Source organism: Abramis brama (genome assembly GCF_963993115.1).
Source record: "Abramis brama genome assembly, chromosome: 25".
NCBI lineage: Eukaryota > Metazoa > Chordata > Actinopteri > Cypriniformes > Leuciscidae > Abramis > Abramis brama.
Window position 1 is genome coordinate 17,087,124 of NC_139987.1, and position 22,758 is coordinate 17,109,881.

At 39.4% G+C, this 22,758-nt stretch overlaps 2 protein-coding genes across 3 annotated transcripts; both read left to right on the forward strand.

Annotated features, from left to right (window-relative positions):
- The first annotated feature begins 1 nt into the window (after position 1).
- Positions 2-3,953, forward strand: thap12a (THAP domain containing 12a). Its single transcript, XM_084104153.1, has 5 exons — positions 2-293; positions 820-940; positions 1,291-1,371; positions 1,520-1,559; positions 1,750-3,953. Exons 1-5 carry the CDS (start codon positions 205-207, stop codon positions 3,645-3,647), a joined length of 2,229 nt encoding a protein of 742 aa, XP_083960279.1. The 5' UTR covers positions 2-204; the 3' UTR covers positions 3,648-3,953.
- An 838-nt stretch (positions 3,954-4,791) lies between these two features.
- LOC311076232 (uncharacterized protein) lies at positions 4,792-21,079 on the forward strand. Of its 2 annotated transcripts, none has more exons than XM_084104261.1 (14): positions 4,792-5,310; positions 5,868-5,988; positions 6,769-6,876; positions 7,563-7,599; positions 7,724-9,573; positions 9,717-9,744; positions 9,906-11,674; positions 11,757-11,805; positions 12,046-12,089; positions 13,379-13,421; positions 13,548-15,391; positions 15,545-15,581; positions 15,766-15,849; positions 15,951-21,079. In XM_084104261.1, exons 1-14 carry the CDS (start codon positions 5,207-5,209, stop codon positions 20,348-20,350), a joined length of 10,518 nt encoding a protein of 3,505 aa, XP_083960387.1. In that variant the 5' UTR covers positions 4,792-5,206; the 3' UTR covers positions 20,351-21,079. The 2 variants fall into 2 exon arrangements, with proteins under 2 accessions (XP_083960387.1, XP_083960388.1); XM_084104262.1 differs by having other exon boundaries at positions 13,551-15,391.
- The last annotated feature ends 1,679 nt before the right edge of the window (positions 21,080-22,758 follow it).

Genomic DNA, 22,758 nt, shown 5'->3' on the forward strand with positions numbered 1-22,758 from the left:
CGTTGCGAGAGCAAAGCATTGTGGGACGGAGACGAACTCCAACGCGCTTCTCCTCCAGGCCACACAAAGCACTAGAGTGCAGATCAATTTACCGCTTTATTAGTCTATAAAACTAAATTTTTCAAACTTTCTGAACGGAATATCATAACAGTGAGTCAAATGAACTGGATTCGCTATTAAGATTCGACTCAAAGTGAACGCACGATGCCTAATTTCTGCGCGGCGCTGAACTGCTCCAGGAACAGCACTCACTCGGTGCTGGCGTTCTTCAGGTTTCCTCGGGACCCTGAGAGGTATTGCACACGTTTTCCTCATCTATCTTACTCTTTGTTAGCCAGACGATAGGATTTTGCATTTCACTTTAATTTAACTTCATTTATTTACCAGTACAGACTATGCAGAGCTCTCCTGGGCTAACTTAGTTAGCTTGCTTAAAGATAAGATGCAAGTCTGCCATTAAATAACGTTAGTGTTTATATACTACACAAAGTATTATTACAGGACTGGGAGTTATTCACCAGACAGCCCAGTTTTACTCAGCATTTCTATTGTTGGATAGGTAAGTCTATATGTTAGCCCAACTGGCTGTTATAACACAGATTGAATGTACTCATCTGTCATATACTGTATGAACTTTACTGATCTCAGTGTGAATGTTGTGTATTAGCAGCCAGGCACAATCAACATTGTGTAATACAGTAAAAACAAAAATAGGCACTATATCATAGTATTACACAGATACAGTCTTACATGTTTACATCATTGTACTTAATAGGCTAACTGCTATGATGCTCCATTCATGTCATATTTATTCCCTAGATGTAAAAAGTGGGTGGAAAACTGCAGTCGCTCAGACCTGAAAGACAAAACGCCTGACCATCTGAACAAATACCACAGACTGTGTGCAAGGCACTTTGAACCTAACTTGATAACCAAAACCGTAAGTTATGAATTCATGCTCAGTATGTAATTATTGTGGTAGTTTTCTAATGCACTTAAAATGATACTTTAAAATTAGTTTTAAAACCATTAAAATTTCATGAATTTGTATATGTATAATGGAAAGGGTATGTTTTAGGTGCTGTTACACTTAAATGTAATATTTTTCAAAATCTAAAATTCCCAAAAAAATGCATTTATAGTAATTATACAAGTATTAGAAATTGCTGTATACATTAGTAAAGCATGTACAACTATTGGACGCTACAGCTTGACATCACAATTTCCCATTAATAAATAGCATGCGATTACTAACATATTGCATTGCACATTATTGTGATTATTACCCAGAGCCCTTTCAGGACTGTACTGAAGGATACTGCGGTACCAACCATATTTGACAATCCTTCCTTCAAACGGTCAAATAATGAGGTAATAGTTGCTCAGCATGTTTTAATCTATGTTGATAGTGTACTGTATTATGCCTGTCTCTTTACATTTCAAAGTAAAGTTGAAATTCAATTATGTCTAAATACTGAATGTGAGTGGTTTACTAAAAACACACCGAATTCTTTAACAGACTGAAAATAAGGATGCCCCTGAAGCGAAGAAGAATAAATGTGAGTTGCTTTTGTTTTATGATTCAGATATCTAGGCATTGCAGTATAATTTTTCTCACATATTTACATACCTCTCTTTACATTTGAATTTTCATTTTTTAGTAGTGCAGTAATATAGCTATTTGACATTCTTTATATGTACATAATAATAATTACTACATTTACACAAATATTGTTTTTACATTTTCAGCGGACTCCCAAAGTGAGGAAACTAAAGATAATAGTGAGACAACAACCAAAGAGATCAGTGCGAGCAAAAATGGTGATGGGGTTGACAGCAGCCCTCAGGTCATTGATGAGGAAACGCTGAATAAAGAGTATCTCAAGTCTCTGTTTGATGTTGTTGTGATGATGGGCACACAGAACATCCCTCTGCATGGGCACTCTGACAAAGAACCCAGAAGCAAAAGCTTCACTCCCAGCAACTTCCAGGCACTGTTGGAGTACCGGATCAACGCAGGCGACGAATTCCTCAGAAAGAAGTTTGAGGGGTCGCCTGTAAACCTCGAGTACTGCTCCTCCACTCAGTTGCAGCAGATGCTGGAAGTGATGGAAAATTGCATTCGTGAAGAGCTTTTGGCTGATGTTAAAGAAGGACGCTTCTTCTCTTTGGTTGTAGACAACCTGGTTGAGATAGGCAGAGAGAGCCATCTCCCAGTCTTCGTACGTTTTGTGGACAAGACCAACAGCCTCCGGGAGGAATTCGTCGGGTTCCTGCTCTTCGAAGGTGATGTGGAGGCTATCACCGAGAGGCTTGTTGCTGAAGTGACCGAGAAATGTGGCCTGGACATGCAGTATTGCAGAGGACAGGCGTATTTGTGTTCTGGTGTGTCCGCTACGAAGGTCAAAGCGGTGGTGGCCAGAATAGCTGAGCTACACCCACTAGCCGTTCTCACCCCTTGCTCCAATTGCTCTTTGAACATCTGCCTGGCGAACACAATGACGTTCACAGGAGTGCATCTCGTCATGTCTACCCTGAAAAAGCTGGATGCATTTTTCAGTAAATCGCCCTTGTTGCAAAATCAGCTGGAAAGTGCTATTTCGATCTACTACCAGGGAAATGAAGACAAAGCCATTGCCCTTAAGGAGGCGTGTTCCTCGAAATGGACCGAGCAGCACGATACATTTGAGGTAGCTGTTGACCTCCTGGAGTCTCTCCTGCTTTGCATGGATAGCGTCCACGACAACGAAGATCACAAATGGAACGATGAAGTGGCGCACAACGCCTTCATCATATCCGAGGCATTGGCCGATTTTGAATTTGTCATGACGTTAGTGGTGCTGAAAAACGCCCTTTCTTTCTCCAGAGCCTTTGGTAAGAATCTGCAAGGGCAAACGAATGAGGTTTTCTTCGCATCTAACAGTCTAACTGCTGTTCTGCATTCTCTGAATGAGGTTTACGATAATATCGAGGTCTACCATGAGTTCTGGTTCGAGGAGGCTGTCAACCTGGCTGCAGCCCTTGAAATCCCGGTGAAAGTTCCCAGGCTGTACTTCAGAAAACGACCAACGTCTGGTGAGGAAATCCAACCTGAAATCTACTATAAAGAGCAAGTCACCCTTCCTGTGGTCACCCATGTGATTAAGGAGCTCGCTGACCTTTTCTCTGAAAATCATCTGAAGGCCTTGAAGTCCTTGTCACTTGTCCCTGCCATCATGGGACAGTTGAAGTTCAACACCACAGAGGAGACCAGTGCAGACATTTATAAAGATGACCTGCTGAACCCGGACACCTTTCCTGCCGAGTTGCACTGCTGGAAGATCAAATGGAAGCATGGAGGTAAAGATGTTGTATTGCCATCGACCATCTACGAGACGCTTCAGCTGTCCGATGTGAAGTTCTTCCCCAATGTGTGTGCTCTCCTGAAAGTCCTGTACAATCTGCCGGTCTTTGCTCTGACAAATGAGAATTGCAGTACTGCGAAACAACGACTGACAACATACCTGGAAGATACACCCGTGCATCACAGAAACAAGAGTATGGCCCTGTTCTATATTAACTCTGCCATTAAGCATGATTTGGACAACATGGTGGAGACATACTTGAAAATGTATCCAGATAGTGAGCCATCGGAGAAACGTGATTGATTACAGGGAGCGGTACAGTCTTATTTATGGCAGTATGATGACTCTGCTTGTCAATCAGCAGTTTGTAATTTTGCAGCTATAATTTTGTTACTTTTGCTCTTCATGTACAGTCAGCCAAGATTACCAGGACTCAATCCTTTTCTTATTGTCCTACTGTTTCATTTAACATTGTATATATACATCTACCCCCAATTTGAATTGATTTGAAAACATTAAAAAGATATTTTCCTGTCCAGCTCCGTGAATGTGTCTTGAAATTGTCTTGTGTTTTTCAGAATTAAAAAAAAATGTCTGCAAAAATATAAACATCTTATGTTTTCTGTTCTTCATCTTTGGTATAATTTTATATTAAATCAATTTGGACTGTCAAATAAATTGTGATTTCCTTTGGACACTGTATTATTACATTTAATAATATGTATATATTTCTATAAAGAATTTAGAAAAATGCATTACAGATTTAACGGCATTGAATTGCAATGCATTGAATTTTCAATTATTATGTCATGCACATAAAGATTTATTTTGTATGCATATTGCATTTACTAAAGATTTATATTGCCATATCACAAAGCTTGGTTATTTTACTGGTACATTATTTATTAATCCTGAGGCCTTTGATTACAGCTTCAAGATGCCATATTAAATCATTTATTTATTTACACATTTAAGTTCAGCTAAGTAAATACTAGAAAAACTAGTTCAAATCCTTTTAATGAACAAACCACATGCCTTTTCTAAAAAGGTTTCAAAAACATTACATCATTTAATAAAAACACTCCAAAGTGGGAAACAATAACTGCCAAGCGGAATTTATTATAAATCTATTTAAATATTAATATAATTTAAAATTAGAATAAATGTTAATACATGTACCAAATGGTGGTTGTGTTTTATGACATCTTTTAGAGGGGTAAACTGAAATTAAAAATCCGTAGTCATAATATGAAATGTTAACATGAAATCGAGACAGTCTGAACCTGTAATTTATTGTTGACAACTCTGTGTAGAGTACATCAACTTTTATTATATCCTTCAAAGTCAAATGTTACCGGTGGGATTAAATTGGTTAAACTAATTGTTGCATGCATACTTACACATATACAATAGTAGTGTTATTAAATGGGTGTGACCTCGAATGTTCACGTGGGTTAAAAAAAAAAAAAAAAACCCGCTTTGGCGCCTCGTGGAGACTGGAAACAATTTGTATTTGAGTTATCACTTATAATTACATTTTTTTTTTTAAATCGTTTGTGCATTTTTTTGTGACATATTCTGTAAATGCACGCGAGAAGGGGAACGAATGACGACGATAGATTTATTTTGGGGGGATCCGTCCTCAGTTTAGTCCATTTCCGCTCTACATAGGTGTTCTTCCTGGTTGTTGATTCCTATGTGAAAGTAGCAACATTTCGGCCATGAGCAAGTTCCAGTAGAATGCACGCGACGATTGGAAAAATCGCTCGATAGCGTTAAATCTATGTAGACGCGAGCGCGCTCTTTTTGCTGTCAAAGCATCTCATTTTGCGCTGGAGGATCCATGCAATGCAATATTCATTATGATTAAGTCCAAAATGCCCGAATGCTGTGCCGCAGCAAACTGCAAGCAGAGTGCGGACCAGTCCAACGTTTTCTTCTTTAGTTTCCCGCTGGATCCTGATCGGTGAGTGCAGCCTTTTGTGCGTAAATGTAGTCGCAATTTAATCAATGTTATTTTTTTTCCTATTTATATTTTTATATAAGTACAGATTGAGCAAATTAGCTTTATTTGTTAGCTGGTTAGCTTCTGTCCCCCTTTGCAATGATTCATTGAATGCATTAAACCCGTATTTTCAGTTTAGGCTTAGCTATCATGTTGCTATTATTAATCTTTATGCAGTGATTTTTTTTTTTTGCGAAGGTTTATTTTGTAGCTGGCAGTTAATAAATCACATTTCGTGTTTCTTCAAAGTGATTGCTTCAACTTTTATGGGGTTACTGTAAGCAAACGAGTCCTGTGCACGTTCGCCATCATCAGGCCCTTCCCAAAATGGCAGGAATTTAATTCCCTCAGAATACGTTATTCTGTTTATGGCTCTATTTGTGCTTTGCTGGTTTCTTTTTGTGGTATTTGGTATTTTGTGACATCCATTAAACAAAAATGCTTTGTTTTATTTGAGGTTTTTAATGTTAAAACATAATTTTTTACACTACTGCAGTAACCTTACCTCATATCTCTAGATGTAAACAATGGGTGGGTAACTGCCACAGACCAGATCTGGAGACCAAGACAGCTGAAGATTTACACAGGAACTTCAAATTGTGTTCAAAACATTTTGAGACATCAATGATATGTCAGCAAGTAAGTGAGCATTTTCTGTTTCTTCGTATCTGGCATTATCTGCTTAATGTAAGTGAACAAAACCAGTAAAATTAATTTGTTTCCTAGTATTGACAAGTGTAGTGTTCACCAGTGGGCTGACATGTGTCTGTGTCTCCCCCCCCCTCCCCCCCCCCCCCCCCCCCAAACAATTTTTGACATGCTGTCATATGTTTGTAAATGTAAAATTAAATTTCATATATGGTTATTAAAGTGAGTTTTGTGTGAAAGCATATTTAATCAGGTGTAAATATAGCATGAATGTTGGTGAATTGCCCATGTTTGATACCACATTTATTTTGCTAAAGAGTTATTAAAGTATTATCACCCAACATGATAGTAACTGTGCTACATGCTTTAGTGTAAGTTTTAGTGGCTAAACTAGATTTCAGTAAACATTGTATTTAAATGAAATACATTAAGATTGGTCTTATTAAAAAAAAAAAAAAAAAAAAATTCAGTTTGCTCTTCTAAGAATTTGATTGTTTCTTAAAAAGGATAAAAGGTTCAATTCATTCACAATATTAAATTAGTTTATTGGTGCTTGCAAAATAAGACTCTTGAGAATGGGATGTTATTAAACTGATAATTGGGATGTCTTTTTTTTATTGTATAAATTGCAGATTTTTATTAACATTTTATTTGAAATATAAATCATTCCCAAATAATAATCCCTGTCCCTGCCCCTGCCCCTGCCCCAACCCCGTGTCAGAGTATACCCCTGTGTGGTGAAATGTATAAAACTCCTTTCTTTTTTTTCAGGGCGATCTTAAGTCTGTTTTGAAGGATGATGCCATTCCTACTATATTTGATTTTGCATCTATCCAGGACAATGCACAAACTAGCAACAGAAAAAGGACAAGGGAGAAAGTGAGTCTCTGATTTACACTTCAGATTTACATTTTTTATTTTTTTAACAGAATCTTATTAGTTATTAGTAAATCAGTAATGCTTGGTCTCTAGCAACTCCTGAAAAGAAGGATCTACCAAAATCTGGTAAGCCTAAAGATGATGTGAACTGTTCTGCATCGGACAGGTTTTAAAGAGTTACTTTGTAAAGAGTGGTACAGTGAACCTAGCACATAGTAGCATCAAGTGGAGTTTCTGAGCTAAATGTTTTTGCATGCATTGCGTACTGAACTCTGCATAAGACTAATTTTCAGCATAATCTTACACAATACAGGCTTTTATGAAGCAACATAAAATAATGGAGCAAACTACTCACCCTTTTTTGTTGATGCTCATAAAGTTAAATATGCAATGACAAGGTACACAAACACTTTGGGATTGAATTCTGTGAAGATTAATTACCATTTGAATGTAAATGTGATTCCACCATTTCATGTAAATTAAATGTCATGCTTGTAATAGTTCTCAATGGTCCCTTAGCCAACAAGCATTTTATCATTTGTAGCTATCAGTAAAGAAATGTATTAGCTTTTTATTGTTACTATTAATTGTTTTTATTTGTCATGTCTACAATGTGTTATCTACACATTGTAGTGTTGACTTCAAACATTTAGCACATGATGATACATTTTTTTTTTTTTTTTCAGGCAGGAGATGGGCCGATTGTCACAAAGAAAACTAAAGGTAGATAATGCATTTCCATGTCAGCATCTTTTAATTCTCTCTTCTTTTTGTAATTACACAAACTAATTACCGGGGATTCTCTGCTCTTTTGTTTTTCTCTCTCTCTCCTTTTTTTGTTTTGAAGGTGCCACTGATAACTCAAACCCCTCTGCGACAGAGGTGGAAGTTAAAGTTGAGAGTGACTCAGCAGAGAACACTGAAGCTCAAAATCCTCCTGCACATGATGAATCAGAGGAGGATCCTGCTATTTCCAAAGCGAAGGAAACTTTGAAAGACTATTTCAAAGAGACGTTAGCCTTCACTGGATTCAGCATCGCCAACAATACATCTCTTAACTCTGTTAAGCCTTTGGGGAATGACCCAGCTGGGCCGCTTTCAGTCAATACCACATGTACAGAGAAGATCGACCAAAAAGAAGTGCTTAACTTGGGTGAAGATGTGATGCGTGAGGAGATCCGCAATAGCCTGCGCCTTGCACGCTTCTTTTCCATACTTCTCCAAGACAAAATAAACATTGAGGGCAAGGACCAGATTCCTTTGTTTATCCGCTCTGTCACAGGTGAAGGTTTCCCACAGAAACACCTCATGGGATTCCTTCCCTGTGATGTCGACTCTGACAGTCTATTCCTAATGCTTATATCCGAGATCCGCAACAAGTGGGGCCTTCGAATGGAGCACTGCCGTGGCTTCACCTACCTGTCATCAGGTAGCATGTGTCAGAAGCTGAAGGATCTCGCCTGCAGGATGCTGCGGGATTTTCCACAGGTAGTTTTGTCCCCCAGTGAGCCCTACGCCTTCAACATGTGGTTGATTCGCTCCATGCCTATCCTTCCAATTCAAGACGTTGTTGATACTGTAGAGCAGGTCGCTGCCGTTATTAGGCAATCAGAAACTCTGGCGAAGAAACTTGATTCCAAGATCACCGCTTCATACAGCCACATCAAAGGTGAGGTGGACCGAGTCAAGGATTCTTGCCAGAACCATTGGGAATATGGCACAGATGCTTTCCAGACAATGCTTGATATCTTGGAGCCGCTTTTGAGCAGCATTGGAGAGATGTGCACCAGTGCCCTTTCAGATGTGGATGCAGATACTGTCGAAGTGCTTCTAAAGCTGAAAGAGAAATTGAAGAACTTTAATTTCATCATTACTCTTGTGGTCTTAAAGAACACTCTGTGTTGTGTAAGCATCCTGAACCCCAGCCTCAGGGGAATAATCAGCATCAGCAGCACTTTACAGTACACCATCTCAAACGCCTTAAAGCTTCTCACCAAACACATGCAGGAGATTGACATTTTTCACCGGAAGTGGTTCTCCGATGCATTGGGCAGAGCCAAGAAGTTGGGGGTGTCTGTCAATTTGCCAGTCGAGATGGTGACAAACGGTGATGGCACGGAGAAACCTCAAGCATCATTGGAGGATTACTACAGGGAAGCACTGAGCAAGAAGGTTTTGCAATACCTTGTTGATGAAGTCAAAAGAGTTCTTGGCACTGAAATGGCAAGAATCCTCAGATGGTTGTCATTGGTGCCCTCATATATGGCTGACCACAATTTTAGCATTCGCAAAGACAAAGTTGCTGATGCTAACCTGAATAACTTGGCTCGTCCTGACTCCTTTTATGATGAGCTGGGCTGTTGGGAAGTGAAATGGAGGCATGCTAGCAAGCGAAGGATTCTTCCCACTAGCGTGTTTGCGACCCTCAAGATCCCAGATATAGGCTTTTACCCAAATGTACAGAGCCTGTTGAGAGTGCTGGGCACCATCCCTTGTGTCCACGCAGATTCAGATGTGTATGGGCAGTACGACATGGTGCTGGACCGGTATCACACCTACATGAAAGAAGTACCATTGGAAAAAAGACTGAGCAATATGGCCTTTGTTTATGTCAATCAAGATGTCCATTTTAGCATTGAGGAAATGGTGGAGGCGTATGTAAAGAAATATCCAGAAATCCTGCAGCTATTACAGGAGGTAAAGATATTTTTATTGACTAATTTAAAAATATCTTCTTTTTTTTTACTTGTGTTATATTACATTACAGGAGATAATGGCAAAAACAAACTCAAATATATTTTTAACCTGCTGTTCACAATTTTTTTTGTGTGTGTTTTTAGGATGATGTAATGGAAGTGCAACCATCAGGTAAAACTTTTTACTTCTGACTTATTTTTTTTAAATGTTAACGTTGTCTTGTTTTCATAGCTCAAACAAGATTAAAATGAATTTTACTGAATTTTATATTAGATGCAGGTGTTGATTTTTTTTTTTTATTTATTTTTTTTTTTTTTTTAACCCCTATACAGTTCCAGAAACCAGTACAAATGACGCTTCTAAAGAAGATACGGAAGAACAAAGAGAGATGACTTTAAATATGGACGTTGAGAGACCGAAACCACCCGAGTGTTCAGAAACTGATAAAGAGGCATTAAAATCTGCATTACAGACTGCTGTCACTGCAGCATATAGCAGGCAAAGCAGACACACTCAGGGTGATCAAGATCAAGAAGTAGAATATGTGACCAAATCTGAGATGAATGAAGTCCTTAAAGTGTGTGAGGATGTTGTTAGGGATAGGATTCTTTCAGAGGTCAGAAATTCGTTCTTCTCCCTGTTTATTGACAGAGTTGTCAGATTTGGAGAGACTGACTACTTACCCATCTTCCTCAGATTTGTTGACAGTTTCGATGTCATGCGCCTTGAGCTTATGGGATTTGTCGAGGTTACTCTTGACACCGAGGCCATTTGCGAACGACTTTATGATGTTGTCACCAATGAGTGGAGTCTGGATTTAAGCTACTGCAGAGGTCAAGCTTACCTTGGCTCTGGTGAAGTGTCCTACAAGCTCAAGGCTTTTGCATGTAAAATACAGGAGAAGTATCCTCTTGCTATATGCACACACTGCTCATGTTACTCTTTCAATACCTGGTGGTCAAGGTCAGTTCCAGTAGCTGCAGTCATCAGAGCCATAGACACATTAGAGGAGATAGTGTCTTTTTTCCACAGCATGCCTGCCCTTGAGAAACAGTTAGATCAAGTCTTAGCCATAGGCCTAAGAGAAAGCTATGAGAAAATCCATGAGCTTCAAGGAAAATTCTGCTCTTCTTGGCTTGAAAAGCATGACTCTTATGAAGTCTTTGCTCAAATTCTGGAGCCTCTGGCAGATTGGCTAGAAAACATTGACAACTGTCAACCACAAAGATGGAGTTTGGCAGTATCCAACAGAGCCAAAAGACTACTTCAGTTAATTCGGGACTTTGACTTCATTGTGGCAATTGTTGCATTAAAGAATGCCTCATCCTTCACCAGAGAACTGAGTGCAGCACTACAGAAAGACCATTTTAGTGCTGCCTCGCAGCTCAGCCAGATCAGTGGTATTGTGGCCACACTTAACCGAGTGAAGACCAACATCAAGGTTTTCCATCAGAACTGGTTTGATGAAGCTTGTTGTTTTGCTCAGAGTCTTGGTGTGCAGGTTAAAGTGCCTGATAGTGTGATTGTTCCAAGGGACAGCCTCTTGAAACCAGGTTCATACTACAAAGATGCAATGAGTGTCCCTTTAGTTGACCACCTGATAAACATGGTGAAAGATTATTTCTCTGATGACCACAAGGAGGCTCTCAACTTATTGTCCTTGGTCCCATCCTCTGTGACAATGAGCTATGTTTTTGAGACTCTTAAGTCAAAACCTCCATTGTACATTGGTGACCTTCCAGATCCTGACAATTTCTTCACGGAGCTGAGCTGCTGGAAAGTGAAGTGGAAAACAAAAGTGGTTAGTGTAACCATACCAGAGACCATTTTTCAGACTCTGCGTCTACCCCTTATGCAGTACTTTGCAAACATCAATACGTTGCTGAAGATTATGTGTGTGTTGCCAAGCACAGCTTTGGAATATTGTGGTGAGGTGAAGCGGCATAAAATGTATCAAAACTACTTGAACAACACCTCACCCATGGATAGATTGCCCTGTTTAGCCATGCTTCAGATCGGCACTGACTTTAACAGAGACCTAGACAGAATGGTTGCTCAGTGCTTAAAGCTTACTCCTAAGACGCTGGAGGGCATTTGCCTGGTAAGGATCAGTTTTGTAAAAATTAGTTCTGTAAAATGTTTTATTTGCTTTCCAGATGTCTAATGTCCATTGTGCTCCACAGGACAAAGAATCCAAAACCCTAGGAAGGACTGCTGAAATAAAAACAGAAGGTACGTAATCTATGATTATTCTTAATGATAATGATCTAAATGTTTTTCCCTCTCTTTTGGGTAAGGGAAAAGTATTTGTGTGTGGGTGTATGTATATGCATACATGTGTGCATGTTTATGATGTATACTTGTTTTACTGGTAGATAAGTTGTCCACATAAAGATCAGTAACATGCATTAAGAAAATAGGGTGAATTTTCAGTTCATGCCAACTTTAATTCCCACTTTGCCATCATTGCAGATGACATCCACATGGATGAAGTAGAGAACAGGGACACTCTGCAGGTTTGTAAAGTTGCATTAATGATTATGTAGTATATCACCTCATATTTTAAGTGGGTTTAGGGAAGAGTGTAGTTTGGTGATCTAGATAAAAACGTTTTGAACTATTTTGAGTAAAACGTTGCCACATATGTTATTTGTTGAGATCGACCGATATTGATTTTTATTTATAATCAATACCAGTTATTTGCATGTTTTTGTGCCTGATAACAGATATATAGAACTGATATTTATTTATTGTTTATTTCTGTTTTTTTTAACTAAAATATTTGATAAGGTAAACAAATGGGTAATGAATATAGCATGTAAAAATAATTCTGAATATTTTTTATTTATAACAACAGCATATTAACAACAGGAAAAATAAATTTACTAAGTCTAATGTTTTCAAATGGAGAACATAAATAAGTGACAAGGGAGTCTATCAACTCACCATAAATATAAGCATTCGTTTTAAACTACAGTTTTAAAAGGTTTATCTGTTGTTTGATAGGCTAAAGAGTGAAGAGTATGGAATACGCAAACAGTCAGAAAAATAAACAAAACAGCTAATACATTATCGCAATTACTGAGTACATCTCATCTGGCATGTTATCAGAATTATTAATAATGTTTTTGTCGGTCTAGATTATGAAATAGTCTACCTGCTGACAGAGCATTGTTTTTATCTGTGCTTTTACACAGAACGTCTCTCGTGGAGATATTTTATTTCCACAGAGCTGCAATTATTTAGAGGTTTATTAGCTAAATAAATGTTATATTGTAGACGTTAATATAATTCAAGGCGTTTTAAATGAATGGACCCAGTGAGTGAATGACACTATGAACGTGACTTCACGAGACTAATGAAGAGAGAATAAAATTCAGCGCTTTTATTTCCAACATGCACTCATTCATGGCTGTTTTAATTCATGTAAAGTTTCGTCTTTATTGGGACATTACTTGATGGATTACGTGAGTCAAGTTTAAACTACATGACAAATATTTATGTAACTTCATTAATGGCTGTTATGTTAAATAAAGTTTATTAATTAAGGGATGCAAGTTATTTTACCTTTGAACACCGTTGTTGGCTTGGCTCCCCTCAGACGCTGTGCTGTAATGGCGGTCTTGCGCGGCATTCTCAAAACGGCCATAAGATGGCAGTGAATTTATCGGTGATTCTGATATTACAAAACCGATACCCAATTATGGGAAAATGCTTAAATATCGGGAAACTGATATATCGGTCGATCTCTAGGTATTAGTTTATTGCTTTTTTCAGCTTTATTCACAAGTACTTCTTTTCACAGGACAAAGACTCCAGAATACTAGTGGTGAATTCTGAGATAACAGGTAGTGGTTTGTAATTTTTGGGACTGGCTTTTCATTTGAATCCTTGATGTGTTTGAGTCATTAATGTAATATTTGTTTCATTTAAACTTGTACATTATCTAAAATAATGTTTACCCTGCCTTCTAGAAGCAGATATCCACAAAGAGGGAGCAGAGAGCATAGAGACTCCGCAGCAGTCTGAAAACATAGAAGTAGTTGCTGAGGACCGGCATGTAAAGGTTAAAGATGTGGAGCAGGTTGTGGATGAGAATGGACGTTCTGATGAACCAACAGATAACATAAGGAACTGTGAAGAAGTCTTCAAACAGGCAGCCATACTTGCAAGGAGAAACTGCTCGTGGATCGACCTTAACAAACCAGAGCAAGATGCTGTTGTACAGAAACTTGCCTCATGTCATTGGGTACAGAAGGAAGGGGCATCATTTTCAGAAGGGGAAATGCTACAAAGTATTGTGAAGGCCATACGAGAAACAATCCTCACTGAAGTTCAGGACTCTCCTTTCTTTTCCATCATCACTGATAGAGCAATCTCAGTGGGTGTGGCAAAGTTCCTACCACTGTTTGTTAGATATGTAAATGACTGCATTCCTAAAGTGGAGCTCATAGGTTTTCTGCCCTTTGATGAAAGCTCTGATCTGGATTTGCAAGCTAAAGCTCTTTCAACCACACTTGAGGATGAGTGGGGACTTCAGATGGGCTGCTGTCGTGGCCAGTCCATCATGTGCATTGGTACGGGGAGCCAAAGTCTCAGGAAGATGGCTTTGGGCTTTTTAGAGACCTATCCGTTAGCTGTTAACACTCCCAGTGAGTCTTGTGGACTTGCCTACTGGCTGGCTTTAAGCCTACAGAATGCCTACATTACAAAGGTTTTAGAGACAGCTGAGGATCTGCTACAGTTTTTTGACCAGTCACCCAAATTAGAGAGTGAGCTTGTCAAAACCATGGATGGGCTTCTGAATACCCCACGGGAAGCACTTGCAGAGATCCCAGAGACCTGCTTGTCTAGATGGAAAAAGAGAGAAGACTTTTTCGACATTCTGGTGGACATGCTAGAGGGAGCTTTGAACTGCTTAGATTCTGTGAGCACCAACTCCAGTGGGTCATGGAGTAGTAGCATGTCACTGCATTCTCAGACCCTGTGCACAGCTATTAGACGGGTCGATTTTGTCATTCCCTTAGTGATCTTGAAGAACGCCTGCGCTCCCTTGAGGAACTGCAGCACTGTGTTTCGCTGCGGAAACCCTGCTGACATTATTTGTGAGCTTGAGAAGATTATGCCAATAATAGATTCTCTTAGCAAAATGTTGGACAATGTGAGTGCAGTGCATTCTACCTGGTTTGAGGAGGCTGTGGAGCTTTCAACTAAGGTTACAGGATTGCTGTCATATGCGGAATCTGTTAGTAGCTATGATTCACCCGAAGCGTTCTACATGGAAGCAGTTAGCTTACCAGTTCTTAATGGTTTGATTGAAGAAATGAAGTTTAACTTCTCAGAGAATCACCTAAAAGCCCTGAAAGTGTTGTCCCTTCTGCCAACGTGCAACCCTCTTCCCATTCTCCCAGAATCCAAAGATAAACTGCACACAATATACCTGAGTGATCTCCCTGAGCCAGAAACAGTTGAAGAAGACATCAACACCTGGGCCACAGTATGGAGGGAGAAATATCAAGATGTTTGTCCTCCCACCTCCATCTCTGAGACTCTGCTCCATAATGAAGCCAAAAACCTTCCAAACATTGCTACCCTTCTTAAGCTTGTGGCTGTGTTGCCTAGCATTAGCATGGAGTGCGATCTAATGAAGACAACCCTAAATGCCTTGAGGACCTTACTTAGAGATGGTATCTTCAGCAGAGGCAGCAAGACTGATGCAGTCATGCTTCTTATGCATCGCCAGACACTACAGAGCCTGGAGGAGGTGATTGAGAAATGCGTGGATGGTGATCCGGAAAGTCATCAGTTTCTTGCTCAGGTATGGTCAATTTCTTGTAAAATGTCTTTATACTATTATAATTCATTGTATTCAGTGTATTTTGCTGTACCTTCTTATTAGATAACTGATAAATAAATAATGTTCCTGAAAACCCTGTTCTGTTTTATTTTCTGATTGTATTTAAACATGTAGGTAAAAGCAATAGTTAATCACCTGAGAATGGAAGGTGGTAAGTAAAACTAATTACTCAAAAAAAAAAAAAAAAAAATATATATATATATGCAAGTAGAAAAATGAATTATTGATATGGTAGTTTAACAGTTGTTTTTTGAGTAGCTGAAATGGGCCCTCAAAGTATTGTAATAAGCTGTTGTGTTTTTTATTCTGACACACTCTTTCCTGTCCTTTCTCAGAGGTGATTGCCATGGCTCCACAGGAGATGGCTGTGGATACAAATGGTTCTGGTTATCCACAAGAGGCAAAGGATGCTGGAATCGGTCAGTAATACTAAATGAGAAGTATTAGTGATAACCTTAGGTACTTGAATATAAATCATCTCTATTTTTTCTTACACAATCATGTCTCCTATTTTGTTTAGATGTTAAAACTGTTGTTCCTGAGGAAATTCCAGTAGAAACCAGTGAAATAGAAAGGGCTGAAGAAATACACATCATAAGTACACCTGACCAGCCATCATCTTTAATGCTCATCAGTTCAGACAAAACTACAACTGCAGCTCAAGTCATCCCTGCTTGCAGCTCTCTGCCAACCAGCACAACTGACCAACCAACAGAATCTGTCCAAGATGCCACTATGCAAACCACAACAGTAGAACATGATAAAAGTGATCAACTGATCGCACTTGTTCAAGATGTAAATGATAGGTCTGACGTAATTGATCAGGGTGGAATTGGTCTGCTAGTAACAGGAGATCAAATTGTAACTAATCAAGGTGTAACTGAGCAGTCTAAAGAAGAACAGCCAGTTAGCATTGTTCAGTTAGTATCAGTTGACCAAAGTGAAACTGAGCAACCCATGGAAGTTGATCAGTTTGTAGCAACAGAACCAATTGAAGCAGACAAGCCAGCAACAGAGAAACCAAGTGATTCATCTATAAATGCTCAAGATGAAGGTTGTCACACAGTAACAGGGTTAGCAGATGGTCAGTTAATAGAGGATCAGACTGAATCTGTTCAGCTCATTGCAGTTGATTACAGTGTAAATGATCAGTTGGTGTCAGTAGATCAAAGTGAAACTGATCAAGTCATGGAAATTGATGAGAGTGGAAATGATACATGTGCATTTGAAGATCAAGTTGGAAATGACCGAAAAGCAACAGGGGAACAACATGTAGTTGAGCAGTTGACAGTTAGTCCTGTTGAAACTGGTCAGTCTATAGTAAAAGGTCAGGATGAGGGTAAAGCTGGTCAGTTGGTACCAGGGGATCAAATTGAATCTCATGAATTTGAGGCTGTTGATTGCTCTCAAGATGAAAATTCTGCAGCATCAGGTCAGGGTGAAACTGATCAGTCAGTAACCAAAGATCAGACTGTAAATTGTCAGTTCATGTCAGATGGTCAATTTGAAATGGATTTGTCAGTAGTAGAAAGTCAAGATGAGGCTGGTCAGAAAGAAACTGGGTTAGCAAATGAAGGTGAGTTAATACCAGGGGATCAAAGTGAATCTAATCAGCTCATGGTAGTTGAATCTGGAAATGAACAGCCCTTAACAGCAGATCAAAGTGTAACTGGTCAGTCAGAAATAGTAGATCCAAGTGTAACTCATCAGTTCATGGTAGAGGGTCAAGATGACGCTGCTCAGATAGAAACCAGGTTTCCAAGTGAAGGTGAAACTAGTCAGTTAGTATCAGGAGATCAAAGTGGATCTGATCAGCTTATGGTTGTTGACTCTGGAAATGAACAGTCCTTAACTGCAGATCAAAGTGTAACGGGTCAGTCAGAAATAGTAGATCCAAGTGTAACTCATCAGTTCATGGTAGTTGGTCATGTTGAAAACGATCATTCTGTAGTAGAGGGTCAAGATGACTCTGCTCAGACAGAAAATGGCTTTCCAAGTGAAGGTGAAACTAGTCAGTTAGTATCAGGAGATCAAAGTGGATCCAATCAGCTTATGGTTGTTGACTCTGGAAATGAACAGTCCTTAACAGCAGATCAAAGTGTAACGGGTCAGTCAGAAATAGTAGATCCGAGTATAACTCAACAGTTCATGGTAGTTGGTCAAGATGAAAACGATTATTCTGTAGTAGAGGATCAAGATGACTCTGCTCAGACAGAAAATGGTTTTCCAAGTGAAGGTGAAACTAGTCAGTTAGTATCAGGAGATCAAAGTGGATCCGATCAGCTCATGGTACTTGAACCTGGAAATGATCAGTCCTTAACAGCAGATCAAAGTGTAACTGGTCAGTCAGAAATAGTACATCCAAGTGTAACTGAACAGTTCATGGTAGTCGGTCAAGTTGAAAATGATCATTCTTTAGTAGAGGGTCAAGATGACATTGCTCAGACAGAAAACGGGTTTCCAAGTGAAGGTGAAACTAGTCAGTTAGTATCAGGAGATCAAAGTAGATCTGATCAGCTCATGGTAGATGATGACTCTGGAAATGATCAGTCTGGAACTGAAGATCAAGATGTAACCTGTCAGTCAGTAACAGAAGATCAAAGTGTACCTGATCAGTTCATAGCAGTTGGTCAAGTTGAGTCAGATCAGTCTATTGTTGATGGTAAAAGTGAAGCCGGTCAGACAGAAACTGTATTTCCAAATGAAGTTGGAACTAGTCAGTTAATTTTGGGGGATCAATGTAGATCAATGCAGTTCATGGTAGTTGACTCTGGAAAGGATCAGTCTGTAATAGCTGATCAAGGTGGAACTGGTCAGTCTATATTACCAAATGAAGTTGGAACTAGTCAGCTAGTTTTGGGGGAACAATGTGGCTCTGATCAGCTCATGGTAGTTGAGTCTGGAAATGATCAATCTGTAACAGCAGATCAAAGTAGAACTGGACGGTCATCAGCAGATCAAACTGTAACTGATGCATTTGTGGAAGATGCAACTCATCAGCCTATAGTAGAAGATCAAAGTGGGTCTGGGTTAGCAGATAATGTTGGAACTTGGCAGGTAGCATCAGGGGAACAAAGTAGAACTGATCAGCTTGTGGCAGATGTACCCTGTGGAAATAATCAGTCTGTAGCAGAAGCTCAAGGTGGAACTGTTCTTGCAACTGCATTGAATCAAAGTGTACCAGATCAGTCTGTGGAACTTAGTCAAGTTGGAACTGACCAGATAGTACCAGGGAATCAAAGTGAAATTGATCAGTTTTGCCCTGACCAGCCTAAAGTAGCTGCAGAAGGTGGCACAAATCAGTTCAATTCAGCGGCTCCAGATGGCTCAGACCAAGAAACTGCGGCAGACCAAGAAACTGCGGCAGTACACGTTTGCCTTTATCAGCCCTCTGCAATAACTCAGAGTGTTACTGACCGCTGCACACCTGTTTCCCCTGAGGATATTACTGATCATCCCATTGCAGCAGAATCAGAAGGCACAGACCAGTCTGAAGTAAAGGCTCATGATGGTGCAGACCAAGTAATTACCCTGGATAGCACTGCACCTGAAAAAATTGTTTTTACCCCCTACAATGCTGATGCTCGAGAGGAATTGCTCAAAGAACTATGTAACATAAAATTCTTTTCCATATTTACTGAAGAAGAGTTTGCAATTGATGGCCAACTGTACATTCCTGTAGGAATACACTACCTTGACAAACAAGACATTCAGAGTGAAAATATATTAGCATTTATCCCCCTTTCCACAAATATTGCTTCATTTGTTGATACTCTCACCATTGTCCTGTCTGAGAAGTGGGGTTTGAACTTGGCACTCTGTAGAAGTCAAACCTTGGCAAGAACAGGTGCCTCACTCTCTCAGATGACACAGGCTTCAGCTTTGCTTTCCCAGAGACTCCCTCATGCTTTCAGTTTCCCGAACCCTGTAACTCTGAAGTCTTTGCTAGCCAGTTTGTCCTCCCTGAGAGGGATAACTCAGAGTTTTGAGTGCTTAGAGCAGCTGTTTATGTGGTTCTCTGAGGATGTTCAACGACGGGTAAGACTAGAGGATGCTGTTGTACATTTGTTCCAGAAGGACGAAAGGAAAGCCAGTGAGCTGAAAGCCAAGATCAGCAGCAATCAATTGGCATTGAGTCATGAGGTTCTGGAAATTACTACAGACATTCTAGAGGCCATCGTCCTTTGCTTGAATGAGATGAAAGGAAACCAAGATAATGAGGCAACTACAGCACATGCCCAGAGCTTCCTTTCTGCTGTCCAAAACTTTGATTTCATATTGACAGTTGTAATTATGAAAAACATATTGAGCCTCACCAAAAACCTAAGTCTGAGTCTTCAGGGAAATTCCTATGACGTGTATCAAGCTGTAAACCGCCTGTCTGATCTCCTGCCCTCGCTCAATGAAATGAAGAACAGTATTGACATGCACCATCAAACCTGGTTTCAAGAGGCAGTTGCACTAGCTTCTAAGCTGCAGGTACCGTCACTACAACCACCCTTAAATGTGCACTACAGAGAGGACCTCAGTAAAGGGGCCATTGAGCACTATATTGCTGAGGTGGAAGGGATCTCCCAGGATGTTCTGTCTGCTCTTCACTGCTTGCAGGTTGTGCCTTATGTCATGTCAAACGTGGAGGGATGCTGCAAGGACACTGAGTTTGTCAAGGTGTTTCAAGGTGACTTACCTGACCTACACTCCTTCCACAATGAGCTGCAGAGGTGGAGGGACAGGTGGCAAGATCCTACTCCCACTCATCAACACCTACCCGACACTGTTCTTGGAACTCTCAAAGTTTCTGACATCCAGTTATTTCCCAACATTTCAACCATCCTTAGGCTCCTGGCAGTCCTGCCCTTCTCCAGCATGCACAGTAGCTTCAGACAGGGAAAGATGAAATCTGAGCTGTACCCTCTGTAGTAGATTTGACTTAACTTCCCCCAAACAAGCTCTCCATTAGGTTGTCATACACTGCTGAAACTTCAGAATGTCCCTCTGTATTCTCTAAACTGTAGATCACATCTGATTGTAGGTTTCAGTATGTTTATTTTATAACTTCATAATTATGAATTAGACCTGTACACTTTAAGTATAATCACATAATGGTTTTATTGATGTTTTGTCTTTTTTATTTTCCTTTTACGTAAGTGGCATGGAAAAAGAGGACTGCCAATTTGGACCAATGTCTTGCCAAAAAAAAAAGAGAATAGGATGCCCTTGGGGGGGCCTTACTGCTTTGTGCCTTTATGCAAAAACCCTACATAACTCTGAATCACAAGACAAAAAGTCTGGATGGACGCTTTCAGACCAGACTTTCTGGAAATTTCCTAATGTCTTCAGGAACTTTTAAAGACTTCAAATCATGTAAATCCTCTGAGATGCATTGGGGGGTTAAGAAAATCATGTTTTATCACAATAAATTATGATGGTTGTGTTATACTGTCAAAATGTCATCCCACGGCACAAACTAAAAATGTATCATTGGATACTTGGATAACCCTGTATCATTATGCGTGTTACAAATGTTGATTTGTTTGCAGTTTTCTTTAGATGAATGGATTTTTCTGTAAACATTTCTCCCAGAAGCCCTCCTCATGAAGGAAGCATTCATATATATTTGACTAAAATAAATAAAATCATTGAAAAGAAGCAGTGTTTTATCTGAATCTCTGCTCAATTCAAAGTCAAAACATTTCAACCTGTCCACAAGATGGCAGTGTACACCTTTCAAAGTTTGGGGATTACTTGTGGGTAAGTATTTCATTTCTGTATTCTTTTTGTTTAGCTTTTTGCCCCAAGACTTTTTTTCTTATATGATTTTTCATGCATTATATAAACTAATTTAACTGTATAATTGTTTTAATGATTTGAATAATTGGCCAGTTATATAAAATTGCAATGAATAATAAAAAAAAATGCAATAAATTTATGCAACATTAATGAAGTTTGTTATGGTGCAGTATTGTGGTGGCAGTTAACAGTTGATGTCATTAGCTGGTAGTGCAGTCTGTTTAAAATATTTATTTAGTTTTAGTTGTTTTAATTGCTTTTTACATAGCTTTTTTTTTTTTTTTTTTTAACTATCAAGGATATAAAGACTAAGGAGAAGAATCCTGCTTCTGTTTACCATTTCCTGTCAGTGTCCTCTACTCTCCCACTGAGTCAAAGGTAGTTAATGATTAATGTCTTCACTTTTTAATGCCGTTTTCTAAGAGTTCAGGCTTTTCACAAAGTAGCTTTGACCCCCTGTAGCCTATCGATGATTTGCAGCCATTCTTTAGTCCTTTGGTTCATAGACTGCAGATCCATCATAGAATATTGTTTTCAGGAGTAGATTTCGAGATGTCGTTGAGAAGCAATCAGTCTCCCATTTCCATGTAACCTTGGACCTATGATTCACCCTTGGGGGCTTGAGTCTTTAACCTTTTAAGGTCATTTCTTGTGAGAGCGGCAGTATACATGGTTGGAAAGGCAAGAAAATAAAGCTATTAACAAGACAACGCCACAGTAATTGCAACTACAAATCAATCAAGGCCTGGTTTATTACTTTATTGTGTCAGACTGAATCTATGACTTGCAGTCAAGAAAAGAGTAGCAGCTCTGAGACCATTGAAGACAATTCCAAAGAATGTATGTATTTTTCTTTCTTTTCTCCCCTGGGATAGGATTACCAAGTTTTTGCCAATAGCTTAAGTGATTTAAGTTTGTATCAAGACAAATGCATGATTTTTTAAATGATCAACAGTTTCATCAAAGCATTCAAATACATTCATACTCTTATTCTACTCTGTTGTTAATTAGGAAAGCGTGGTTAGAAAATAGTGTGCAAAATATATCTATCCCGAAAACAATTGCTTGTTTGGTCAGTTCACAGCGGATTTATTTTTTCAATGTGCCGTTCAATAGTGTGCTGACAAGCCAAGTCCTTGTCCGTCTTCATCGACCAATGCGTTTCGCATACCACAGTGGTTTTGATTTTCCCCCCATTTTTCCACAAACAATAAATTATTTTGTCTGATGATATGAAAGCTTTACCGTAAGTTCTGCCGGGAAGACTGAATTGTTACGTCACTTATTACTTTCTCATCTATCCAATCGTGTTCTAATACTAGTATAAAAGATCGGTATTTACACATGTCTGAGTTCGCAGATGCTGATGCCTACATTCACCTCCATCCTCCCCACCACCACCTGGATCCCTTCCCATACCTCCCAGGGGGTCGCTGCACCCCTGCCTTCGTCTTCAGGCAGGAAATGCAGATTCCGTACCCTCGGATTGTGAGCTACGGTCGGGGCCTACGCCAAAGAACTTAATATCACAATACTTG